Source organism: Leucoraja erinacea, chromosome 17 (genome assembly GCF_028641065.1).
Source record: "Leucoraja erinacea ecotype New England chromosome 17, Leri_hhj_1, whole genome shotgun sequence".
NCBI classification, from domain to species: Eukaryota; Metazoa; Chordata; class Chondrichthyes; order Rajiformes; family Rajidae; genus Leucoraja; species Leucoraja erinaceus.
In genome coordinates, this window is record NC_073393.1 from 12,956,020 (window position 1) to 12,980,563 (window position 24,544).

The window sequence follows — 24,544 nt, forward strand, 5'->3', positions numbered from 1 at the left end:
TGCATGGTTTGTCAGTTAATTTGCTCTGGTACAAATAGTAAATTGTCCCCCGTGTGCAGGGTAGTGCGAGTGTGTGGGGATCGCTGGTAGGCGCGGGCTTGGTGGGATACAGGGACGGTTTCTGCGCTGTATCCCCGAACTAAATGAAACTAAAATTCGCCAAAGCTTGTGTGTGGGTGTGTGGGTGCACCCCCTTTGTTGTAAAATGGACGGGGAGAAAACATATTTTAAAAGTGGGGACATCTCAAGTGGTTAACGTAGAGCCAGGCATAACGTAGAGAGGCAACACTCTCACGTCTGTTAATGAAGACGCTGGCCTCAAAGCACATGTCCACGAACAAGCATAGCATAACTCCATACAGATTGGCTCTCTGTGGCAGTGCTGAGGGACTACACCATCATCACTGCATTCACTCCTTCCGATGGAATATTAAACTCGGGTTCCATCTGCCCCCACAAGTTGATACAAAAGTTCCCACAACACCACCCCGATGGCATAGCAAAAGGATTTGAGTATAAGAGCAGGAAGGTTCTACTGCAGTTGTACAGGGTCTTGGTGAGACCACACCTGGAGTATTGCGTACAGTTTTGGTCTCCTAATCTGAGGAAAGACATTCTTGCCATAGAGGGAGTACAGAGAAGGTTGATTCCTGGGATGTCAGGACTTTCATGTGAAGGAAGACTGGGTAGACTCGGCTTGTACACGCTAGAATTTAGAAGATTGAGGGGGATCTTATAGAAACGTACAAAATTCTTAAGGGGTTGGACAGGCTAGATGCAGGAAGATTATTCCCGATGTTGGGGAAGTCCAGAACAAGTGGTCACAGCTTAAGACTAAGAGGGAAGTCTTTTAGGACCAAGATGAGAAAATCATTTTTTACACAGAGAGTGGTGAATCTGTGGAATTATCTGCCACAGAAGGTAGTTGAGGCCAGTTCATTGGCTATATTTGAAAGGGAGTTAGATGTGGCCCTTGTGGCTAAAAGGGTCAGGGGGTATAGAGAGAAGGCAGGGATGGGATACTGAGTTGGATGATCAGCCATGATCATATTGAATGGCGGTCTAGGCTCGAAGGGCCGAATGGCCTACTCCTGCACCTATTTTCTATGTTTCTATGGGCAAAATGCTTCTGGAAACCCAAAATAAAAGTGCAAGGAAATACTCAGCTGGTGAGGCAGCATCTGAGGAGAGAGAACCACAGGTTCTACCAGATGCTTCAGCAAATAATTATATGTCCACTGCCATGAAAACATATTAACTGGCCATTAATTTGTGGGGATTTTGTGCGGAGCGGGGAGAAGTGCGATAGTCCCCCAACAAACCTCAATAAAAACATCAATACCGCTATTTTTAAAAACTCAGCTTTCAAGAAATAAAAGCATCAGCAGAACTTTTTATATATTTATAGCCACATTAAACCACGGCAGATCTGCAAGGAAACACCCAGGCAGGTGCCACCGTATTTGGCTTCTGGGCATTGAGCCACGTACATTATCTTGATCCATTCAACCTGGATGATCAGGGAATGGTTTACTTTGACAATTGCTTTGACAAATTGCGTTTGCGTTGATTGGGATTTGGCTACCACACAACATATTGCGGCGGATTCCATCCCAGGGTGAAAGCTAGGGCGGAGACCTGCGGAGTTAATCTCAGACCAGCTCACACAGGCAAACCTGGAGGCAACGGTGACTAAAAGGGCAGACTCACTTCTGCCCGGATTGCAGCAGAGCGGATTAACGCAGAGACTTCTACAAACCATCACGAAGGGAGGCAAATGGAAACGCCATTGATGCCAAGCAGCAGGGGATTAGCAACGTGCTGAAGCTAGAAAAGTGATACCAGTTCCTTAGATAGACAAACAAATTCTGGAGAAACTCAGCGGGACAGGCAGCACCTCTGCTTCGAAGGAACAGGCGATGTTTTGGGTCGAGACCCTTCCTCAGACTGAGAATCAGAAGGGGTGGGGGAGACACAGAGATATGGAAGGGTAATGGAAGGGATATGGATGGGTTCCATATATCTGTGTCTCCCTCTCCCCTGACTCTCAGTCTGAGGAACGGTCTTGACCCGAAACATCACCCATTCCTTCTCTCCAGAAATCCTTCCTGTCTCGCTAAGTTTCTCCAGCATTTTGTGTCTATCTTTGGTGTAAACCAGCATCTGCAGTTCACTCCTACACATGATACCAGTTCCTTGCCCAATTGGGTTTCAGCTTAACAGCTACCCTCACCCGGGTTTTCTATAAGGATCTCCAGCCTTAGCTGCACTCAAAGTGCTGGAGTAACTCAGCAGGTCAGGCAGCATCTCTGTAGGAAGTGGTAGAGGTGCAATTACGAAATTCAAAAGACATTTAGACTGGAACATGGACAGGAAAAGTTGGGAGGAATGGAGCAAATGGGATGAGCTCAGTTAGTCCATGTAGCCGGCATGGTCAAGTTGGAGGGAAGTGCCTGTTTCAATGCTGCATACTCGGTTGAATATGGTCTGTGTCATAGAAGTTTTCATAACCGAGTTCGGTTGAAATACAGTTACGTATTAAAGTCCAAGGAATGAAACAGCCAAATTTCTTCCCCATCCTCCTCTCAAGATACAAGATACAAGATACATTTAATTGTCTGAAGGAGTCCAACCTTAGAACTCAGAGACTGTATTTGCAGAGTGAACCTGTGGCTTCAAATTTAGACGTGTACATAGACACACACACACACACACACAAACGCGCACACACACAAACATACGCACCTCCCAAGTGCAGGACTTTTAACACACCAACTATTAGCAAGGCAGGCTTCTTGTTGCTTGCCAAAGATATAAATAATAGACGGAGATGGAACAAATTTAACTGCAGATGAGCTCATGGATAATGCATTATAGAACCACTAATTTTAGAGTAAATTTAAATGCGTTTTGGACTGAAAACAAGATCCTCATTCGTGTACAGGGATATAATTTTATATTATCAAATAATTGTTGGAAGGAACATTTAAAAAAATGAAACGTTATCGTAAACAGAAGTGCGATGCCAAGGCTATTCTCTGCAGTGTGGCCTCAGCAGTTCTTTAATAAGATGGTGGGTGGCAGGACAACAACACTGTCATCGGAGCATGCAGTATTTAAACACTTAAGCCCACTGTAGCCTAGAAGGACTCAGATCCTCTCTTTTAAGGAGTGTGAATGCAGTTTGGTAGTTTTACACATCAGATACATATTACATTGCCTCCCCTCCGATACACAGCAGCACCTCCTCCATACCAGGCACATTTATGTTGGAAGGAACTGCAGATGCTGGTTTAGAACAAAGATTGTTACAAAATGCTGGGGTAACGCAGCAGGTCAGGCAGCATCTCTGGAGAAAAGGAACAGGTAATATTCAGGTCGGAACCCTTCTTCAGGTTTATTTGTGTCCATCTTGTTTCAAGGGAAGCACTCTTGCTCAGGGGGTGTGTGCTCCAGTCACACTACAGTGCTGGGCAGACATGTACAGTACTGAGGTAGTGTTATGTAGTTGGAAGCATTGCCTCTCCAATGAGCCGCCAGATTCAAGGCCTCGTCTATGCATCTAGATGGATGTAGTGGAGCCCCCCCTTGATACTTGGAAAGAACGCCAAGCAGTTCTCCCTGGTGTGCTGGTCTAAACCTATACCTCAAAGTGGAAGAGCTGCTGCCTCACAGCACCAGAGTTTGACCCTCGCCTCGGGTTGCTATCTGTGTGGAGTTCGCACAATCTCCCTGGGACCACGTGGATTTCCTCTGGGTGCTCCGGTTTCCTCCCACATGTGGGTTTGTAAGTTAACTGACCTCTATAAATTGCTTCTAGGGTGTGTGAAAGTGGGATAACATACAACTTGTGTGACCACGTGGGTTTCCTCCAGATGCTCCACTTTCCCCCCACACCCCAAAGTTAATCAGCCTCTGTGAAATTGTCCCTGGTGTGTAGGGAGTGGACGCGAAAGTGGGATAAGATAGAACTAGTGTGAATGGGTTGGTGTGGACTCAGTGGGCCGAAGGGCCTATTTCCATGCTGCTGTGTCTCTTCAATCGAGCAGTCAATTAATGTCATTGCTGTTTGTCGGCTGTAGGTTGACTGCAACCATTACTACGTAACAGGCATGAGAAGACCTGAAGTACTATTTGGAAGTGTAAGGTGCCACATAATATCCTGAGCTTGTGAAGGGCACCACACAAATACAACTGATCAGCACCTTGCACTGCAACCCAGACGTCACGTAACAAGGAGACGTTAATGTCTTCACACCATGTCAAAGGGTTTCCCGACAGTAAGCCAGAAGCTCATCCTGACACAGGCAGGCATCCCTTCTCTATTAGACATAGAGGCAGAATCAGGCCATTCAGCCCATCAAGTCTACTCCATTCGATCAAGCCTGATCTATCTTTCCATCTCAACCCCATTCTCCTGCCTTCTCCCCGTAACCTATGGCACCCTTGCTAATAAAGAATCTATCAATCTATAAATATCCTATAAACTTGGCCTCCACAGCCATATGTGGCAATGAACTCTACAGATTCACCATCCTCTGTGTAAAGAAATCCACCCTCATCGCCATTTTGAAGGTATGTCCACTCTATCCAGGCCTTTCATTATATGGCAAGTTTCAATGAGATCTCTCACCCCCCCCCACCAATTCTTCTGAACACAAATGCTCCTCATACGTTAACCCGATTATCCCTGGGATCATTCTCATAAACCTTTGCATCCTCTCCAAAGCCATCACATTCTTCCTCAGTTATGTCGCCCAAGACTGTTCACAATATTCCAAATGTGGCCTCACCAGGGCCTTAGAAAGCCTCAGCATTACATCCTTGCTTTTATATGCTAGTCCCCTCAAAATGAATGCCAGCATTGAATTTGCCTTCCTTACAGCTGACTCAACCTGCAAATTAACCTTTTGGGAATCCTGCACCAGCACACCCAAGTCCTTTTGCTCCTCCGATATCTGAATTTAGAAAGAAGTCTATACTTTTATACCTTCTACCAAAGTACATGACCATACAGTTTGCTACACTGTATTATTACATTTGCCACTTATTTGCCCATTCTCCAAGTCCTACTGCAGACTCCCCACTTCCTCCATGCTACCTGTCCCTCCATCTATCTTTGTATCATTGGCAAACTTGGTCACAAAGCCACCAATTCCCACATCCAGATCATTAACACATAACATAAAAAGTAGCAGATCCAACACAGACCCCAGCGGAACGCCACTAGTCAGCGGCAGTCCATCAGACAAAAGCCCCCTTTATTCCCACCCTTTGCCTTTTGCCAGTCAGCCAATCTTCTATCCATGCTAGTACCTTGCCTTTAATGCCATGATACAAATGAAGCAACTGCATTGATACACAAGAGGGAGAGGAGCAGCAGCCCATCGATACTTGTAGCCTTGGCTTGACAAAGGAGCATTGACGGAACAATCAGCAGGGTAGAGCGGCTGGCTGGAGTGGCAGAACGTTCAGCCAACTGCGCCACAAAGACCCCTCTGTCCAAATCAGGGAAATGTGGCAGAGCGGCTAAAACCACTCATGTCACAAACAGCTGTTGCAAGGACAGGAGGTACAATACAGCCCAATGTCACTCGCAGATTGTTCATTGTATGTGTAGAAGCTGGCACTGACACTTACCACAAAGCGGTAATTTGACTGACTTTAACCCCCCCCCCGCCCCCCACCTCTTCTCCCAACAAGAAAACGCACGGGACGTTTTGAGATGTTTTGCGACAGAAACGGTGATGGCCATAAATAATCGTTTCCTTGCAGCTCCATTTAAGACGAGTCAGGAGGTATGGGGGGGGGGGGGGGTAAAATCGCTGAGCCACCTACTATGTCCAAATAGAATCAATAGCTCCCAACAGCAGATCCATTGCTGTTGTACAAGACGTTGGTGATGCCGCATATAGTTTTTTGTTCAGTTCGGGGCACCAGGTTATAAGAAAGATATTGTCAAGTGAGAAAGGGTGCAGACTGAGATACGGAAGGCGAGAGCGACCTACGCAGTTCCCACCGCAAGTCACTGCAAGAGATGGGGAGCTGACGGCCGAGGCTCAAGAAGATGGAGGGAGTCAAATGCCGACGGCAGGGGACAAATGAGAACTATTCCGGCTCAAACCGAATGCCAGTGCCCAAAGCTCAAGCCCTTCAATGATGAATAGAAGTCCGTATGACATTTAGTTAAGCCTTCATCATATGGTGGTTGGCTCACAAATAGCTTGGGAGCCTTTTGAAGACAACTCACACCAGTCTAGATTTTGTCCCAATGCAACCAGGGGGGTGAAGGTGGGGGAAATAATAATGAAAACACCACTCGTTTCCATACGATGGATCAAGGATAATTCCTTGGGATAAATATGGTTCATAAATCATACCTGGAACGTTAAGTGATAAGAACAACTGTCGGATGTTGACAGTGACAAGGCGACACAGGGCCAAGGTTGAGTGTAAAGCAGCGAGTCAGGGCAGCTGCACGCTATCTCATATCTAGCTGAACGCCACAGCCCAGCTGCCAGCCACCCGGGCGACAGCCAGCAACAAGACTCGTTTGAGGGATGTTCAGGGCACTGGGTGACGAGCTGCGGCTCTTTCAAGAGCACGGTCTTCCAACCACTCCGTCCAAAACCTGCTCAACAGGAAGTGCCAGGAACCAGACGCACGTCTCTGTACAGGTGGGGAATTGCAACCAGACGCACATGGAGGCCGGAGCCGCTGAACCGCCTGAGGTTTTGGGACCGCTGGCGCCAGAGGAGCGACTGGGTTGTCATGTCCCATGGGATCAAAGCCACTTTCCCCACCACTTACGTTTTACAGGGAATCGCACAACGCAACGGTGGTCCAGGGGAATTGAATCTCACTGGAGAGAATCTGGGAAAAAGGAATAGCTGACCTGTCTGGTCAAACCCCAACACAACCTCAGCCCGAACTAGGCAGAATGCCACAACAAAAAAACAGATGCAACAGGCAATGAAAATCAGGGACTTTTATTTGCAATTCTTTACCATCACAGATTGTTTTAGTTTAGTTTAGAGATTCCGCTAAACTAGGTGGTTTGAGTGAAAACAGAGGCCCTTCCACCCACCAAGTCTGCGCTGATCACCTGTACACCCGTGCTAATTTACAGAAGCCAATTAACCTACAAACTTGCGTGTCTTTGGAATGTGGCAGGAAACCGGAGCACCCAGAGAAAACCCACGCAGGCACAGAAAGAATGTACAAACTCCGTACAGACAGCACCCGTAGTCAGGATCGAACCCGGGTCGCTGGTGCTGTGAGGCAACAACTCTACCACTGCACCACTCTGGTTCCTGGAGTTGTTGCCACGTACTTTTAACTCTACCTCTTTCAATTATTCAATTACAGAACTTTAATATCCATTTGCACTACAACCTTGCACTGTTCTGTACTCTACATTGTATCTATTGTTGTATTTGTCACGACTTTGTGTATACTGGTTGCTCTGCGGGCTTCATGGAAGTGAAGAAATTCACTGCATCTTGGTACCTCCGACAAACAATAATCCGAATCCAAACCAGGTCACTCCTACACTCGAGCTAAACAGGGCATCACAAATACTGCAACAGGAGAGGGGAACAAATTATGTTCTTGTGTGTGTGCGTGCGTGTTCAGTTAAAGTTGTAACACAAAGCCTCCATCTCATTTTTTTGTGTGAAAACGACATATAAATTTACTGCAGATGGAATCAATGAAAACAGGCAAAAGGGTGAAGTCCATCGATAGGTATTAACCACCACCTACTAACCACAGTTATGTCAACATAATAAATCCTTGCCTGGAGTGTTCAGTTTAAGCACGGAAACTGCGTAAAACCCAAAAGCCCAAGATTCATGCCTGGAAAATGTGGAGAGGTTAATAATAGAGGTTGAGGAATCAAATGCAGCAGTTAGAGAAAACATGCAAATGTTTTTTTTGTTGGCAACCCGAGCTTGGAAGAAAGACTGGCTAATGTATTAACCCCTAGCCACGGTGAAACAAAAACAAAAGTGTTGCACGGACAGAAATATGCAATGAAAATAGTTGCTGGACATACTGAACGAGCACCACCAGCTCTGCAGAGAAGTCAAAATGAGTTAACGCTTCAGGCTGATCGGAATCGGCAGTGACAGCCACAACAAATCCTCACATTCAAGTCAAGACTGTTTTATCGTCATGTGTCCCAGATAGAACAATGAAATTCTTACTTGCAGCAACACTACAGAATATGGAAACATAATACACTGTAAACAGAAAAAAATATCATAAATGAGAAAAAAAGTTCAACACACACACACACACACACACACACACACACACACACACACACAAACAATAATAGCCTACAGGTATGTAGTTCAGAGCTTATTTGAGGTTGTAGTGTTCAAACAGATTCCATTTTTACGGGCTACCTTGGGTCATCTAATCTTGGCTAATCGTGTCCACTAAATTGGAAATTACTTAAAAAGGTCATCATCCGTATAGCCATAGTGTTATCATGAATGGCATCAAAAACACACAAGGACTGATAAAGGAGAGACAGACAGCAAGGCAGGGAGAAAGCAAAAGGGTGGAGTCCATCAATAGACATTAACCAGCACCAACTAACTACAGTTATGCCACATCATAAATCTCAGACAGAAATGAATGGTGTCTATTCCATTCAATGTGTTGAATTTAACACAATGGGGGTTAGATTGTGTGTATGGGTGTTTGTAAGTCTAGGGCATCCCAAGCAGGCGCTAGACAAAAGCCTCTGTAACCACTCTCACTGGACCATTAGAAACTTTCAAACATGTGGCAACAAGGGATTATCGTTCCATAAGCTGCTTTGACCCTTGTCAATGTTGACACTGGTCACCACCTCTCAGCGGGGCTCAGTAACACCTGCAGCAGATAACAAGCTGTCTCAGAGAGTTGGACGTGAAACAGGCCCATCACATAGATCACAGCAGTCATACCCGTGCAAGGAAGGGCATGGTCAGGCAGCGTGAAGCATAGAGTCCAACCACCTGGTGGTCAGAAGGTCGATACAAAACGCTCCCATTACCACCGCCTCCACAGGCAGCATCTCTGGAGAAAAAGAAATAGGTGACCTTTCGGGTCGAGACCCTTCTTCAGACTGTGTGTCCAGAGTTTGGACTGAGGGACTCTCAGTCTGAAAAAGCGTCTTGACCTGAAATCTTAAAGGAACATATAAAATTCTTAAGGGATTGGACAGGCTGGATGCAGGAAAAATGTTCCCGATGTTGGGGGGAGTCCAGAACCAGGGGTCACAGTTTAAGAATAAGGGTAAGCCATTTAGGAGTGAGATGAGGAAAAACTTTTTCACCCAGAGAGTTGTGAATCTGTGGAATTCTCTGCCGGCAGTGGAGGCCAATTCCCTGCGAGTTTTCAGGAGAGGCTAACGGAATCAAGGGATACGAGGAGAAAGCAGGAACGGGATATCGATTGTGGACGATCGGCCATGATCATATTGAATGGTGGTGCGGGCTCGAAGGGCCGAATGGCCTACTCCTGCACCTATTTTCCATTTGTCTATTTCTATTTCTTTTTCTCGTTTCTCGTTTTCTTTGCGCCTTCTCGAAACATTCCTTTTCTCCAGAGATGCTGCCTGACCCGCTGAGTTACCCCAGCATTTAGTGTCCGTCTTCAAGATAAAGAGGGGTGGTAGCAGAGGGAGAACAAGCCATCTGACACTTATTGCTGTGCACCTGCTCCGGTTCCGCTACAGTTAATTAAATCTAATGTGCGTGAGAGAGAGAAGCAGCCCAGACATTACAAGGTTATTGCTCAACACAAACAGTATTTTTTACAAATTTGTTTTCTTTTCAATGCACACTTGACACATTTGTTCAGCCTCTGTGGACTGGAGTCAAGGTTATGAAATACTCAGTGCATGGAACTGGAAACGCCTTGCCAAATTTGATTTTGCTCCCACTCAATTGCTATTAAACACAAGCTCCTTCCAATTGCAGGATGAATGTGCTTGGTGATGAACATGTGCAAGTGTCACGGGACATCTGCAAGTGACTCCTGGACACGGCACTCAAGGTGTGAGACGTCAGGATGTTTTCGTTTAGTTTATAGATCCAGCGCGGAAACAGGCCCTTCGGCCCACCGGGTCCGCGCCGACCAGCGATCCCCGCACACTAACACTATCCTACACACACTCGGGACAATTTTCGCATTTACCAAGCCAATTTACCTACATACCTGAACGTCTTTGGGGTCTGGGAGGAAACTGAAGATCTCGGATAAAACCCATGCAAGTCACGGGGAGAACGTGCAAACTCTGTGTAGACAGCACCTGTAGTCTACACAGATCAAACCCGGGTCTCTGGCGCTGTAAGGCAACTACTCTACCTCTGCGCCACCGTGGACAATGACAAATGATACTTTCATATTTACTCTATTGATTTGCCTGCTACTCTGACAATGGTTCTCCCTCACCCAGGTCATTCCAAGGGGCCCTTTAAGCCCATCATGCTGATAATGGCAGCAAGAGTAACATCTCCTCAGACACTCATCACATACAAACGACATGGGGTAATGGGCTGCCTAAACTGTTCAAATATCCTCCATGAAAGTAATTGGGTTTAGGAGGCCCAGAAACAAGGGAGGGTAGCACTACAAAACAGGAGCTATAATATAGAAACAAAGAATTACAGGTGTTGGTTAATACTCAAAGTGCTGGAGTAACTCAACAGGTCAGGTAACAACATGGATAGGTACCATTTCGCCGGGATGGCCTAGACCATGACACAAACCAACCTCCCTTCCATCGACTCCATCTACACTTCACTCTGCCTGGGCAAGGCCACCAGCATAATCAAGGATGCCCTGGTCACTCCCTCTTCTCCCCTCTCCCATTGGGCAAAAGGTATAGAAGTGTGAATAAGCACACCTCCAGATTCAGGGACAGTTTCTTCCCAGCCGTCATCAGGCAACTGAACCTTCCCATCACCAACTAGAGAGCGGTCCTGACCTGCTAACTACATTGTTGGAAACCCTTGGTCTATCTTTAATCGAACTTTACCATGTACTAAACATTATTCCCTTTATCCTGTATCTGTACACTGTGGACTGCTTGATTGTAATCATTTCTAGTGTTTCACCAGAATGGATAGCATGCAACAAAAAAAGCTCAGTACACGTGACAATAAACTAAACCAAACCATGTTCTCCAGAGATGCTGCCTGACTCTCTGAGTTACTCTGGGACATGTGTCCTTTTGAGCTATATTACACCTACACTCGTCTTCCTTGGACATTGACAATAACAAATGGATTTAGGTCTTCAGGATATGCGTTGGAAGATAGCAACCTTGCTGCGTCTAACATCCAAAAATACTTGTTTTACAAAGTTTAACCATCTGCGAAACACATTATACAGTGGAACATGTTTGAAGGAGCAACAACCCAGTAAAAATAATCCAGTCACGTTGCCCAGTGCGGTTTTACCTTCAGAGCATTGATAGCTCACACTCTGGTGCTATGATCGAGATCTGTAATGTCACAAGTCGTTAACGACTCCACTGGAGTAGCTGATTATTTCTGACAAGTTTAATGATGAATCATTGAACGTAATTTGATGCAAATAACAATGAATATTTACCGACCTGACAACCCCAATTTTACTGATGCAACTTGTTCGGAATGCTGGATGTTCATACGTTAAGTCATAGGAGCAAAATTAGGCCATTCGGCCCATCATGTCTACACCATTCAATCATGACTGATCTATCTTACTCTCTCAACCCCATTCTCCTCTCCGCTGGAAGAAGATGCCCCTCTCCCCCTCCTGCACCAACAGCAGGAGATTCTTTTGTCCTCCACGGCAGAGAAGGAATGAATATTTCATCAAAAGGCACAATTGTGGAACTGAAAACACAAACTAAAACAGAACATGATAAAAAATTTGGTTAAACAAAGATAAGGGAATAAGCCAGATGGAAAGTGTTTTAGTTCCTCTGGTAGTTAAAAATAACATCTGCTTGATGGTTTTTAATATATTTTTTCAAAAAATATTGCATCAGGTGTCAACCACACCCAGTCTGCAGCCGAGCTAAAACCTTAACCTCAATACAGTTTGCAAAGCGAGGGAGGGAATTGCCCAAACCCTGAATTACTTCTGTGCTGAGGCACACCAGTAACGTTGTATATTGACCATGAACAAGTTATTTCTCTCTGTTAGAGATTAGGATGAGGGGGTGAAACTTACCGAATAGTGAAAGGCCTGGATGTGGAGAGGATGTTTCCACTAGTGGGACAGTTTAGGACCAGAGAGCAAGCACATTGGCAGAAAAATCCTGTTTGACTCGTATTCAATTTCCGTTAGTGAACAGTGCTCTGAGGCAGTACTACACCACTGGCTTATTTATCCCCTTAATGGCATGGGAATATTGGCAGCCAATTGAGCCTACATTATTCCCACCTTGGTCTAAATTAGCTCATTCAACAGATAGCACGGGATCTGCAATCCCAAGGAATTGTCGAAGCAAAGATTAACTTGCTGTGAATAGGGTACAAAATGCTGGAGTAACTCAGCGGGGGAGGCAGCATCTTCGGGTCGAGACCCTTCTTCAGACTGGTCTGAAATGGTCTTGAACTTGCGGTGCTGATTTGGTGCCTTCCTATTTGGAACTGGGCCATGGAGCAGGGGCCGGAGCTGCCGACAGCATTATCCCAATCAGGAACAACCTGCTAACTTCCCTCTGTGGTCGTAAGGGCCGCCCGCAGTTCAACCAGAACATTTAAATCACAGTTCCCACGCCCGGCACCCTTTCCTCATCTTGCCCAGCCCACTTTGGAGATTGAGCCTCTTCCTGTCCCTCTGCCTTCAACCGCAGTGAAAGGAAATCCAAAAGCAATTCATTCCCAAACCAGGGCACACACAGTCCCCCAAGGGCTTGGTGTTAGAGTAACGTCAATGCCCGGTGAACCAGTGCAGCACGTTAACCATTTACAATCTAACTGCATTGAACGGGGGACATCTTCTGTTCTGGGTTTATCCAGAATTTACAGATACAGACACAGCTATCTGCTCCAAATGCCTAACACCAATATTTAAGCTCCTCTCTAGCCTATTCTCACTGTATAAAAGTACAAGAAACAGGGACCCATTTGGCCCATCAAATCGGCTCCACTGTTGATCTTCAGCCTCAATACCATGTAGTTTGGATTATCATCATCAAGTGTATCGAGGGGCAATGAAAAGCTTTTTAGTCGTGTGTAACCCAGTCAGCAGAAAGACTAGATAATTACACCCATGCCAGACATCTGCCCATTTTTAGTTTTGTTTGGTTTAGAGATACAGCACGGGAACAGGCCCTTCGGCCCACTGAATAGTAGCACTATCCTCTACATTAGGAACAATCTACAATTTTACCGAGGCCAATTAACCTACAAACCTGTACATCTTTGGAGTGTGGGAGGAAACCGGAGCACCCGGTGAAAACCCATGCAGTCACAATGAGAACGCACAAACTCTGTACAGACAGCACCCGTAGTCAGGATCGAACCGGGTCTTTGACGCTGCAAGGCAGCAACTCTACCGCTGCGCCACCGTGCCGCTCGTTTGCGTTTCTGTTTGAGTAGGCGCAACGACTGAGACTTCTGGAGTGAAGAGTCCCGATCTTCAGCTCTTAACAATCTACTCCCCAAGATGTAACGAAGCTCTGGCTCTGGGCTCTTCAGCCAGTGGAAGGGTTCTCTCCGCTGCTGAAATTTTGTACATTTCCCTCGTATTGCAAATCTGCCGTGCCCTGGAACCAGCCTGGTGAATGATTGCCGCATGCCCTTTGTGACAAGTATATCTGTACTTTAGGCAAGGTGATTAAACCTATACACAAAGCTGCAAGTGTGGTCTCCTCTATCAAAACGTCACTCTATTTCTTCCTTCCCTAGCTTCCTTGTAAATGCATCCATTATATATTTACTTCAGCTACCCTTTTCGATGGCAAGTTTCATGCACCAACCACTGCCAGGTTACAACAGTGAAAATAACTCTTTTTAAAAAAAAAAATTAAATTATTGTCACATGTACCAAGATACAGTGAAATTCTCTGTTTTTGCACCCAGAGCACATAAAAGAGTTGCCACAAAGTGCCGACAAAGTTACGAAAAGTACTCTTTAAATAATGGTGATTCCTTCTTCGTCCCCCTTATTATCGGTGTGTGCCCCCCCCCCCCCCTCCACCACACCGGTCCCCTTTATTATCGGTGCCCCCACCCCCACCCACATGGGCCCTCTTTGTTCTCCGTGGCCCCCCCACTATGCCATAGCCTCTTTATTCTTGACGACACCCAACTCATTGGTTGCAGATTGCGCTGTGACCTACGATACGATAAGACTTTATTTATCCCAGAAGGCAAATTGATCTGCCTACACTCTGCAAACACAAAATATATGAAACATTAAATTAAACTGACGAGTGGAAAGGATTTGGGACGTGCAAAGATTGTGGAGGGGGAGGGGGGGGTGGGGGAAAGAGGAGTCAGTCTACCCACGACAGAAGGGGGAGGAGTTGCACAGTTTGATAGCCACAGGGAAGAAGGATCACCTGTGGCGGTCTGTAATGCATCTCTAGTCTGGACTAGTCTGTTGCTGAAGGTACTCCTCGGGTTGACCAGTGTGTCATGGAGGGGGTGAGCTGTATTGTCTAAGTTTGCAAGACACTATACACGTGCAAGATATTCAGGAGCAAACTTGCAACAAGGGCAGCCATTCAAGCCTCGGGCGAGAGAGACAGGGTTATAATCACATTTCACTGAGTGGGACGTTACAAGCAGTGTGATTATCAAGGCATTTTGCATGTGTGGTATGACTGACATGCAACCGCACTGCAGTTAGTGTGCACACTGTGACCACCCAGACCACAGTCATTTACTTCCTGGTTTCTTTTATGGAAATGCCACTCAGAATTCCAGAGGGTTGAATTCCACTTGAGGCTAGCTCTGCCCATCTCACTGGCCATCACAGCACAGTTGGCTGTTTTAATAGCTGTGATGGCCAAAAGTTCAAATTTTTTAGACTTTGGAGATACAGCGTGAAAAACAGGCCCTTCGACCCATCAAGTCCGACCCGACCAGCGATCACCCCGTACACCAACGTAAATGCACCCGGGACAATTTTACAACTTACTATCGAAGCCAATTAACCGACGAACCTTTGAGTCTTTGAAGCGCAGGAGGAAACCGGAGCACCCGGAGGAAACCCACGTGGTCACAGAGAGAACGTACAAGCTCCATACAGACAGCACACGTGGTCAGGATCGAACCCGAGTTTCTGGCGCTGCAAGGCAGCAACTCTATCGCTGCACAACTGTGACGCACACAGTGAACGAGAAGAAATCAGGATAACATTTGATTTTTAATTTTCAGAGTCATACTACACTGATGCGTTTGTACACAACGTGAACCGGAAGCAGATTATTCGTGGCAAGGTTCCACAGTCGGAAAATGGGAATCTCTGATGCGATTGTGGTAATGGAAGAATGGGGAAGTAAGAAGCCAAAAGTCAAAAGGCAACTGGGCCTCCCCAGTGTGGCTTGGCCAAGATCAAGGGACAACCAGAAAATCGGAGACGTTACATCTGAACGTTTGCATTGAGACTCTTCAGCATGCTGATCAGATTATAGGCATCCTTTTAAAGTTGCAACTATATAGGCTCATTAAAGAGTTATCACCAATGAGAATGCTGCATGCTTCGGTTTCATTTGCAAGAAGGAACTGCAGATGCTGGTTTACACTGACGTTAGACACAAAATGCACGAGTAACTCAGCAGGTCGGGAGAAAAGGAATAGGTGACATTTCGGGTTGAGACCCTTCATCAGACTCAATGATGCTGGGTCTCGACCCGAAACGTCACCAATTCCTTCTCTCCGGAGATGTTGCCTGACCCACTGAGTTACTCCAGCATTTTGTGTCTGCCTCTGTTTCATAGTTACCAAGGAGGATTACTTTGTTATTTATTATGTTGTATCAAGCCAAAGTAAAAATACTGAAGGTAGAAAATGATTTTTTTTTTAAAACCTTTACGCCTTTGAAGATAGTAAACTACTCGGAAAGGAGACAACAATTTTCTTAACAAAAATTATATATTTTATCATGTAGAAAGGAACTGGTTTAAACGATGGTTAAACTGGTTTAAAGGATGCTGGTTTAAACCGAAGATAGCCACAAAATGTTGGAGTAACTCAGCGGGACTGGCAGCATCACCGGCGAGAAGGAATGGGTGACGTTACGAGTCGAGACCTTTCTTCGAGTCTGAAGAAGGGTCTCGACCCGAAACGTCACCCATTCCTTCTATCCAGAGATGCTGCCTGTTCCGCTGAGTTACTTTGTGTCTATAATATATTTTATTGTCAGGATATCAGTGCTTACCACGGAGAGCTGGTTGGACACTGGCATTTCTAAATTAGATGTCAATTAAAATAAAACAAGCAAGAGATTCAGCTGTTTTTTCGCAGATAAGATTGAAAATTCCACCTGATCACCGATTAGTTTGTTCACTGGTGGTGGACAGATGTTGATCATTTCTATAAAAGGATGGAGATCACAATGAAGAGGTTTCAAGATATTATTGTACTGTAGAATATCTGTGGTTCTAAAGAGAAAGTCGCAAGGGACTTACTGTTTTTGTAAATCAGGCCTCATCACCATCAGTTTACCTTGTTTAGTATACAAATATCCCTTGATTAAGAAATTATCCCATGAAGTGGAACTTTCCAGTCCTATCAGTGCTGTTTCTCTGCAAATAAGGGAGATGCTTGCTGAATAATACTGAGCTGCTGGTCACCTTGCACATCAGAGCGATCTTCAGCTTAAATTAGTAAAACGTCCCAATGCACTTGACAGAAGCATAATCAGGCAAAATAAATGGCACCCTGCCAAGGTGTTTAAACGTCAAGGCAAGTGAGCAGAATCACTGACAAGGAGATGGTTGTCAAGGGAGGTCTTAGAGCAGGAGAGGGGTAGATGTGGGTGGAGTTTCAGAGCCTTGAGCCAAACACTGCTGAAGACTGAGCCACCAAAGGCAAACACACACGGCACAATCTGGAGCAATGCACATCTCTCAGGGGGTTGTCAGCATCACAGAGACAGAGAGAGAATGGAGGCACTTAAATACAAATACAAGGACTGAGCCTTTAGGTTATCTAGCGATACAGTGCGGAAACAGGCCCACCGAGTCCTCGCCGTCCACCAGAACTACCCTGCCGCACTAGGGACAATTTATAATCTTTACCAAAGCCAATTAACCTACAAACCTCTACGTCTGCGGAGTGTGGGAGGAAACCGGAGCACCCGGGGAAAACCCATGCGGTCACGGAGGAGAACGCACAAACAACACCCGTAGTCAGGATCGAACCCGGGTCTTTGGCGCTGTAAGGCAGCAACTCTGCCGCTGCGCCACCGTGTAAGCGGTGGTAGAATGGGAGGGTGTGCAACTCGGAGAGCACTGGGAACAATGGACATGCAAGACTTGGTATGAGTTAAGGTGCAGGCAGCAGGGCTCTGAATGGATTGCAGGCGATGCATGTGCTACCACCGATTAGAGCCAATAACTAGATAGGGAAGGAAAACACACCAAATGCAAATGCACGGTGCAGCCACAGCAAGAAGCAAAGTAAAATTCCCCACCTTCTCCCACAGACCAGAGTTCTATCACAAGAGGGTTTTCCGCTTGCTTTAATATGGGCCTCCATCAAACTCAAGCCCTCATTTACCTTACTGCTCAATCAGCTCCATGATAAACCTGATGCTGGTAATGACGACAACATATTTTAGTGTAATCTCTTCTGACAAGATGCCAAAGTGAATCAGCTTTAAGCCCAATCACACATACATCTAAAAATTAATCAGCTGTTAATCTTATACATTTCTGTATGTAAACAGCTGTTTTTAAAGGTTGTGTAATACTTGACTTCACTTCCATTGTATAGTACATCTGCTGGTTCAGGCAAGCTTGGAACACAACGGCAACACAGTAGAAACACACCAAGCTCATATGTTAGAGCAGAATTAGGCCATTTGGCCCATCTAGTGTACTCCGCCATTCAATCATAGCTAATTTATCTTTCCCTCTCAACCCTATTCTCTTGCTTTCTCCCCATACGCCCCAACAGCCAGACTAATCAAATAGGATAAGTTCTGATAATGATTACAGTACTCCCCGCGGATCGGTAAGAATGCTTAACCTTCCTGCCTGACATTCCACTTCCAATTAATGTCCAATCCACAGTCAAGAAGCTATATGCAGCTCATCAGTGGTTTAACCATGTTTTAAGGGTTAGTTTAGTTTTCGAGATACAGGCCCTTCGGTCCACCGAACAACTATCCTACACACACTAGGGATAATTTTTACATTTACCAAGCCTATAAACCTGTACACGTTTGGAGTGTGGGAGGAAACCGAAGATCTCGGAGAAAACCCTCGCAGGTCACGGGGAGAACGTACAAACTCCGTACAGACAGCACCCATAGTCTGGATCGAACCCGGGTCTCAGGCGTTGTGTTCATTGTAAGGCAGCAACTCTACCACTGCCCCACCGTGACCGCTCAGTTTGTATGGGGAGAAGTTGTTTCCATCTGCAATGGATTTACTGCATATTCCCCAGAATCATTCAGATGGCCCTAGGTGCCTAAACAGCCCAGCCGACAGAAACACAGGGCCACAGCAGATTAGATTAGCTTAGCTTATTATGGTCAAGTGTACAAAGATACAGTGAAAAGCTTTGGTTTGAGTGCCCAGTGCTATTCCGCATTTTGTTTTGATCCATTTTTTAAGATGTTCAAGCTGTGACAATAGCTTCATGCTTCTGGCACCAAGCAGCACTATTCCCAGTGACAGGTACAAAATGGTCAGCTCCACATTTTAGAATGTATCCCAACTTCAAATTATCAAGTATCATATGCACAAGAGTCATCAGGTCCAAATACAATGAAAATCCCCAAATGGACAGGAACCCTGCTAGTTCCACTACTCACATATCCCTTCGTCATCACCTCTTCGACAGCCAACAATGGACCAGATATCCATCCCACCTTGCTTGGTTGCTCAATCCCTCACTGCAAGGGGAAATGTCTACCTGCAAGGCCCAAATGGAAACCCTCTCTCCCCAGCACGGGCTCAATGGCCATCAGCCCATGACAAATATCCGTACGTTTCTGCCACTCGACTTCAGAATTCCCCAAGACTGTCATGAATGTGCGTTACATATATTAGAGGACATGCAAGGGTAAAGAGCTAAGAGCAAGCATAGACAATTCTCTTCATTCAACACTAGTGGCAGTTCTCTCTCGGTTTAACTCCCACCACTGAGAGTTACTGAGGATCAAAGATATCCATCCCACCCCCCCCCCTGCCTCTCTCCTCCCTGCAAGGCCCAAACGGAAAACCCTCTCTCCCCAGCACGGGCCAATGGCCATCAGCCCTCCGTGCCTCTCCTCGACTTCAGAATTCCCAAAGACTCCTGCGTTCTCTCTGCCCCCCAAGGGTAAATCTCTCTGCAAGCATCGTCTCTTCATTCTCTAGTGGCAGTCTCTCTCCCCCCTCAGCCTCTCTCTCCCCCCCCCCCCCTCTCTCCTCCCTCAGCCTTAACCTCTCTCTCTCCCCCCCTCTCTCTTCCCTCCTCTCTCCCCCCCCATCGTCTCTCTCTCTCTCTCATCCCGTCTCATCTCATCTCTCCCCCTCCTTCCTCTCTCTCTCCCCCCCCCCCCCATCTCTCTCTCGCTCCCTTCTCATCTCCCCCCCCATCCCCCCCTCATCCTTTATCACCCCCCCCCCCCCCCTCTCATTCCCACACACACACCACACACACACACACACACAGTTACAGAAATATTTCACCGAGTTTGTTCGCAGAGGCGCTCGGCGGAACTGGAGCAGATTCAAACATGCTCCAGCTGTCGGTGAGGGGGTTTGGATGAATGGAATGACAGATCCCTAACGTTATGTTCCTGTCACTGCTGAAGCGATGCATTTACACGTTAATAGGCTCAGCGGGTGTCAATAAATGAAGCGTTTCAGGCCGATGAATTCCCTTCAGATAAAAAAGGGGCGGGGATCCGTGCAGTTGCGAAAAAATAGCGAATGAGAAGACACAACATTGCTCCAGTTTCACCTCAAGGTCAACAGTCCCACGGAACATCGTTTAAAACTGAAAACCACACTCTGGCGGTTAACTGGTTAAATTTGATTCACAGAATAAAAAGGCTTTGCATTCATATTTTCAGATTGCAGAGGGTCTGGTTTCCCCGCCTCCAATAAGGCGTTGCTTCTGAACTCGTCGGACCAATGGATTCTGTGCATGGAGTTATTTCTGCTGCTCTCTGTGGTGTACATTGTGATCAGTGGCCACTGTGGGCAATGCACCTCATACGTTAATACATTACAGCAGTAGAACTGGACATTCGGCCCATTAAGTCTACTACGCCATTCAATCATGGCTGTTGTCTTTCATTCTCAACCCCATTCTCCTGCCTTCTCCCCATCACCCCCGATACTCTTACTAATCAAGAATCTATCAATCTCTAACGTTAAAAATATCCATTGACTTGGCCCCCACGGCCGTCTGTGGCAATGAATTCCACAGATTCACCACCCTCTGACTAAAGAAATTCCTCCCCATCTCCTTTCTAAAGGTACGTCCTCTCCACACCCACTATATCCAGGCCTCTCACTATCGGCAAGTTTCAATGAGGTCCCCCCATCCCCTCATCAGTCTGAACTCCAGGTCCAGTGCCGACAATCGTTCATCGTGTGTTAACCCAATCATTCCTGGATCATTCTCGTAAATCTCCTGTTGACCCTCTCCAGCGCCAGCACATCCTTCCAGAGATATGGGGCTCAAAAACGGATCACAATATTCCAAATGCGGCCTGACCAGTGCAGTCAAACGCTCTTCGTGTGTTAGCCCACTCATCCCCGAGATCACTCACGCACTCACACACACACGCAGGAAGGAATATACATATTGCAGGAAGCTTTCCTTGTATCTGAACCAAACTTGCACTTGGATTTTTTTTGTTCCAAACTTCCCCCTGCCCACAATAAATGGCTTAGACTTGGCTCTTGATGGGAAGGGGCAAGGGGCAAGGGGCAAGGGGCAAGAGGGGGGGGGCACTTACCCACGGCAGGAGCATCGTATTCATCTCCCAGGAGGATCTCTGGCGCAGAGTAGGCCAGCGAGCCGCAACTGGTGGTCAACATCTTGCCGGGTTGGAAGCGGTTGCTGAAGCCGAAGTCGGTCAGCTTGACTACCCCTTGCTCCTTGAAGAAGACCACGTTCTCCGGCTTGAGGTCGCGGTGCACCACATGCAACTTGTGGCAGTAGGAGATGGCGTGCACGATCTGGGCGAAGTAGACCTTGGCCTGTCCCTCCGACAGCCCCCTGTCATGGTTCATGATGTAGTCGAACATGTCCCCGCCGTCGCCCAGCTCCAGGATCAGGTAGAGCTTGGTCTGGGTGTCGATCACCTCGTACAACCTCACCACGTTGGGGTGCTGCACCAACTTCATGCAGCGCACCTCCTGCAGCAGATGCCCCGTGGCCGACTTGTCCAGCTTGGTCTTGTCGATCACTTTCACCGCTACCTTCTCCCCCGTGAAGACGTGGCGGGCTAACCTCACCACGGCGTAGTGGCCCTTGCCCAGAGTCTTGTCCAGGTCGTACAGGCCGGCTATCTTGCCGTCGCAGCAATGCCTTGCTCCGGCCATGGTCCTTGATGGTCCTGTCCGTCCACGCCGCGCCGCCCGGGAGACGCTTCCAACGGGCAGCGAGTTCCACCACCTACCGAGAGGTAACAGCACCACCGGTTACTCCTCCACCCAGCCAACACGAACAACCAGCCAGCAGTGAATAGTCCACCTCCTCAGATCCTGCCTGACCCTCTGAGTCTTACCAACATTTTAAAATCCCCGATAAAGACATCTTTAAGCAACAAAAAAAAACAAGGAACTGTGGATGCTGGTTTACCAAAGAATGATCTTATTTAAAGCCCCCGACGATTCACTGCTTTAAATCCTAGCGAATCCTCGCTTTAAATCTTTCTAGACCCACCCGCCCCCTTTAACACGGCGCCGCCGCCCCAAACCCCAAAATAAATAACTTTATTAGTGACTGCGTTTGAGGAATTGAAGCGGGCACCGTGAACGGCATTGAGCGTGTTAGTGGCGAGTTAGGGGGCAGAGTCGCTAGCTGGCCGCCGGTACAACTTTAAACTGGGGGGCAGCAGCGAGGCGAGAGGAGAGGATCGGCGAAGCGCTTTAAAGTCAGCCTTCAACTTACCTGCAGTGCGGTGGTGTCTGTGACCTGCGACTGACTGTGTGCTACCTTCTCCCCGGCAGCGAGCAGGGTTTCTCAGCTGCTGCATTCGCCGGGTAGTTTGTTCGCCGGACAGTCACCCCGAGTTCCTCCCAGCCATGAGTGGTTTAAAGAGCGGCGGTGGGGGCGCGGGTCCGGCTCACACTCCGCACACACACACACACACACAGATTGCTAGCTCGCTTACTCGCTCTCTCTATCTCTATCTCTCTCTCTCTCTCTCTGTACGGCTCTTGCTGCTTTGCGGAAATCCGAGCTCACATCTGCGTTTCCCAATTGACGTCAATAATACTGACCACTAGCGACGGAATAGGCTGTTCGCAGCCCGAGAGAGCTGAGCCTTGCTGCAAGGACTGTGCAAGCGCTCGCTCGGCGTCACATACAGCGATCTGCACAGCGCCGGCGAACAGGCAAGATCACCCAGGCCTCGGGCACAGCACCGCGCCACACACTTCTGCAGCAGCCTTGAAAGTGTGTGCGTGTTAATGACAAGCAAGCAAGAAAATACACAAGACAGACACAAAATGCTGGAGTGCATCTCGACCCGAAAAGTCACCCATTCCTTCTCTCCAGTGATGCTGCCTGTCCCGCTGAGTTACTCCAGCAATTTGTGTCTACCTTCGATTTAAACCGGCATCTGCAGTTCTTTCCTACAACAAAAAAATGCACAAAGTGCTTGAGTAACACCGGTAGATAGACACAAAATGCTGCAGTTACTCAGCGGGCCAGGCAGTATCTCTGGAGAATAGGCAAAGGTGACCCTTCTTTCGACCCATAGCGTCTCCTATTTATTCTCCAGAGATGCTACCTGACCCACTGAGTTACTCCAGCATTTTGTGTCTATCTGCGGCGTAAACCAACATCTGCAGTTCGTTCCTGCACGCTTTGAATGCAGGAGCAACTCGGCGACCGGGCTGCATCCCTAGAGTAGGTGGAAGTTGGTCTGTCGCGTCCTTCAGTCCATGTTCAACACAGATGCTGCCTGAACCGCCGAGTTATTCCAGCATTTTGCAAATGCACTGTGCAAATGGACTCCAGCAGTTCCTCCTGTCATTTGCTCCTTCATCTATCGTCGATCCAAACTCTAGGCCAATTACCCCAAACCTTTGCAGAGGTCTGAAGAAAGAAAGAAATGGCCACCTGTTTCAAAGACCTGCCATGGTCTCAATGGACCTAACCGCATCATAAGGTCATAAGGAATAGGAGGAGAATTAGGCCATTGGGTCCATCAAGTCTACTCCGCCATTCAATCATGGCTGATCTATATCTCCCTCCTAACCCCATCCCCTCTGACATCTGTACTAATCAAGAATCTATCTATCTCTGCCTTAGAAATATCCATTGACTTGGCCTTCTGTGGCAAAGAATTCCGCAGATTCACCACCCTCTGACTAAATACCCCTCATCCCCTTCCTAAAAGAACGTCCTTTAATTCTGAGGCTATGACCTCTAGTTCTCGACTCTCCCACTAATGGAAACATCACTAATGGAAGCATCCTCCAGCATAAATATGTCAAATAATTGCAATCTTCAAGAGACCACCTGCATTTGACTTTCAATTACCAATACCTTAGGGACTGGGCATTAAACAATAGACAATAGGTGCAGGAGTAGGCCATTCGGCCCATCAAGCCAGCACCGCCATTCAATGTGATCATAGCTGATCATCCATAATCAGGACCCCATTCCCGCTCCTCACCATATCCCTTGACTCCGCTATTTTTAAGAGCTCTATCTAACTCTCTCTTGAAAACATCCATAGAATTGGCCTCCACTGCCTACTGAGGCAGATCAATCCACAGGTTCACAATTCTCTGGATGAAAAAATGTTTCCTCGTCTCTGTCCTAAATGGCCTATCCCTTATTCTTAAACTGTGGCCCCTGGTTCTGGACTCCCCCAACATCGGGAACATGTTTCCTGCCTCTAGCGTGTCTAATCCCTTAATAATCTTATATGTTTCAATAAGATTCCCTCTCATCCTTCTAAATAATTCCTGAGTATACAAGCCCAGCCGCTCCATTCTATCAACATATAACAGTCCCGCCATCCCGGGGAAAACAGACACAATTAACCCCAAAGATATTGACACAAAATGCTGGAGCATGCTGAACAAGATGCCCTAGCTACTCTGGTCCCACCTGCCCCTGTTTGGCCAATATCTCTCCAAATCTATCCTATCATAACACTCCCCACCTGCTTAGACAGGCGAGCATTA

At 47.0% G+C, this 24,544-nt stretch overlaps 1 protein-coding gene across 1 annotated transcript in view; it reads right to left on the reverse strand.

Moving 5' to 3' along the window:
• Positions 1 to 22,818, reverse strand: part of snrkb (SNF related kinase b) — a 106,603-nt gene extending 83,785 nt beyond the window's left edge. Inside the window, exons 1-2 of the mRNA XM_055648573.1 lie at positions 22,293 to 22,818; positions 21,133 to 21,794 (exon numbers count right to left, since the gene is read on the reverse strand). Of these exons, the coding sequence (XP_055504548.1) occupies positions 21,133 to 21,721 (589 nt within the window). The 5' untranslated portion in view covers positions 21,722 to 21,794; positions 22,293 to 22,818. The remainder of the gene's footprint in view (positions 1 to 21,132; positions 21,795 to 22,292) is intronic.
• Positions 22,819 to 24,544: the final 1,726 nt, after the last annotated feature.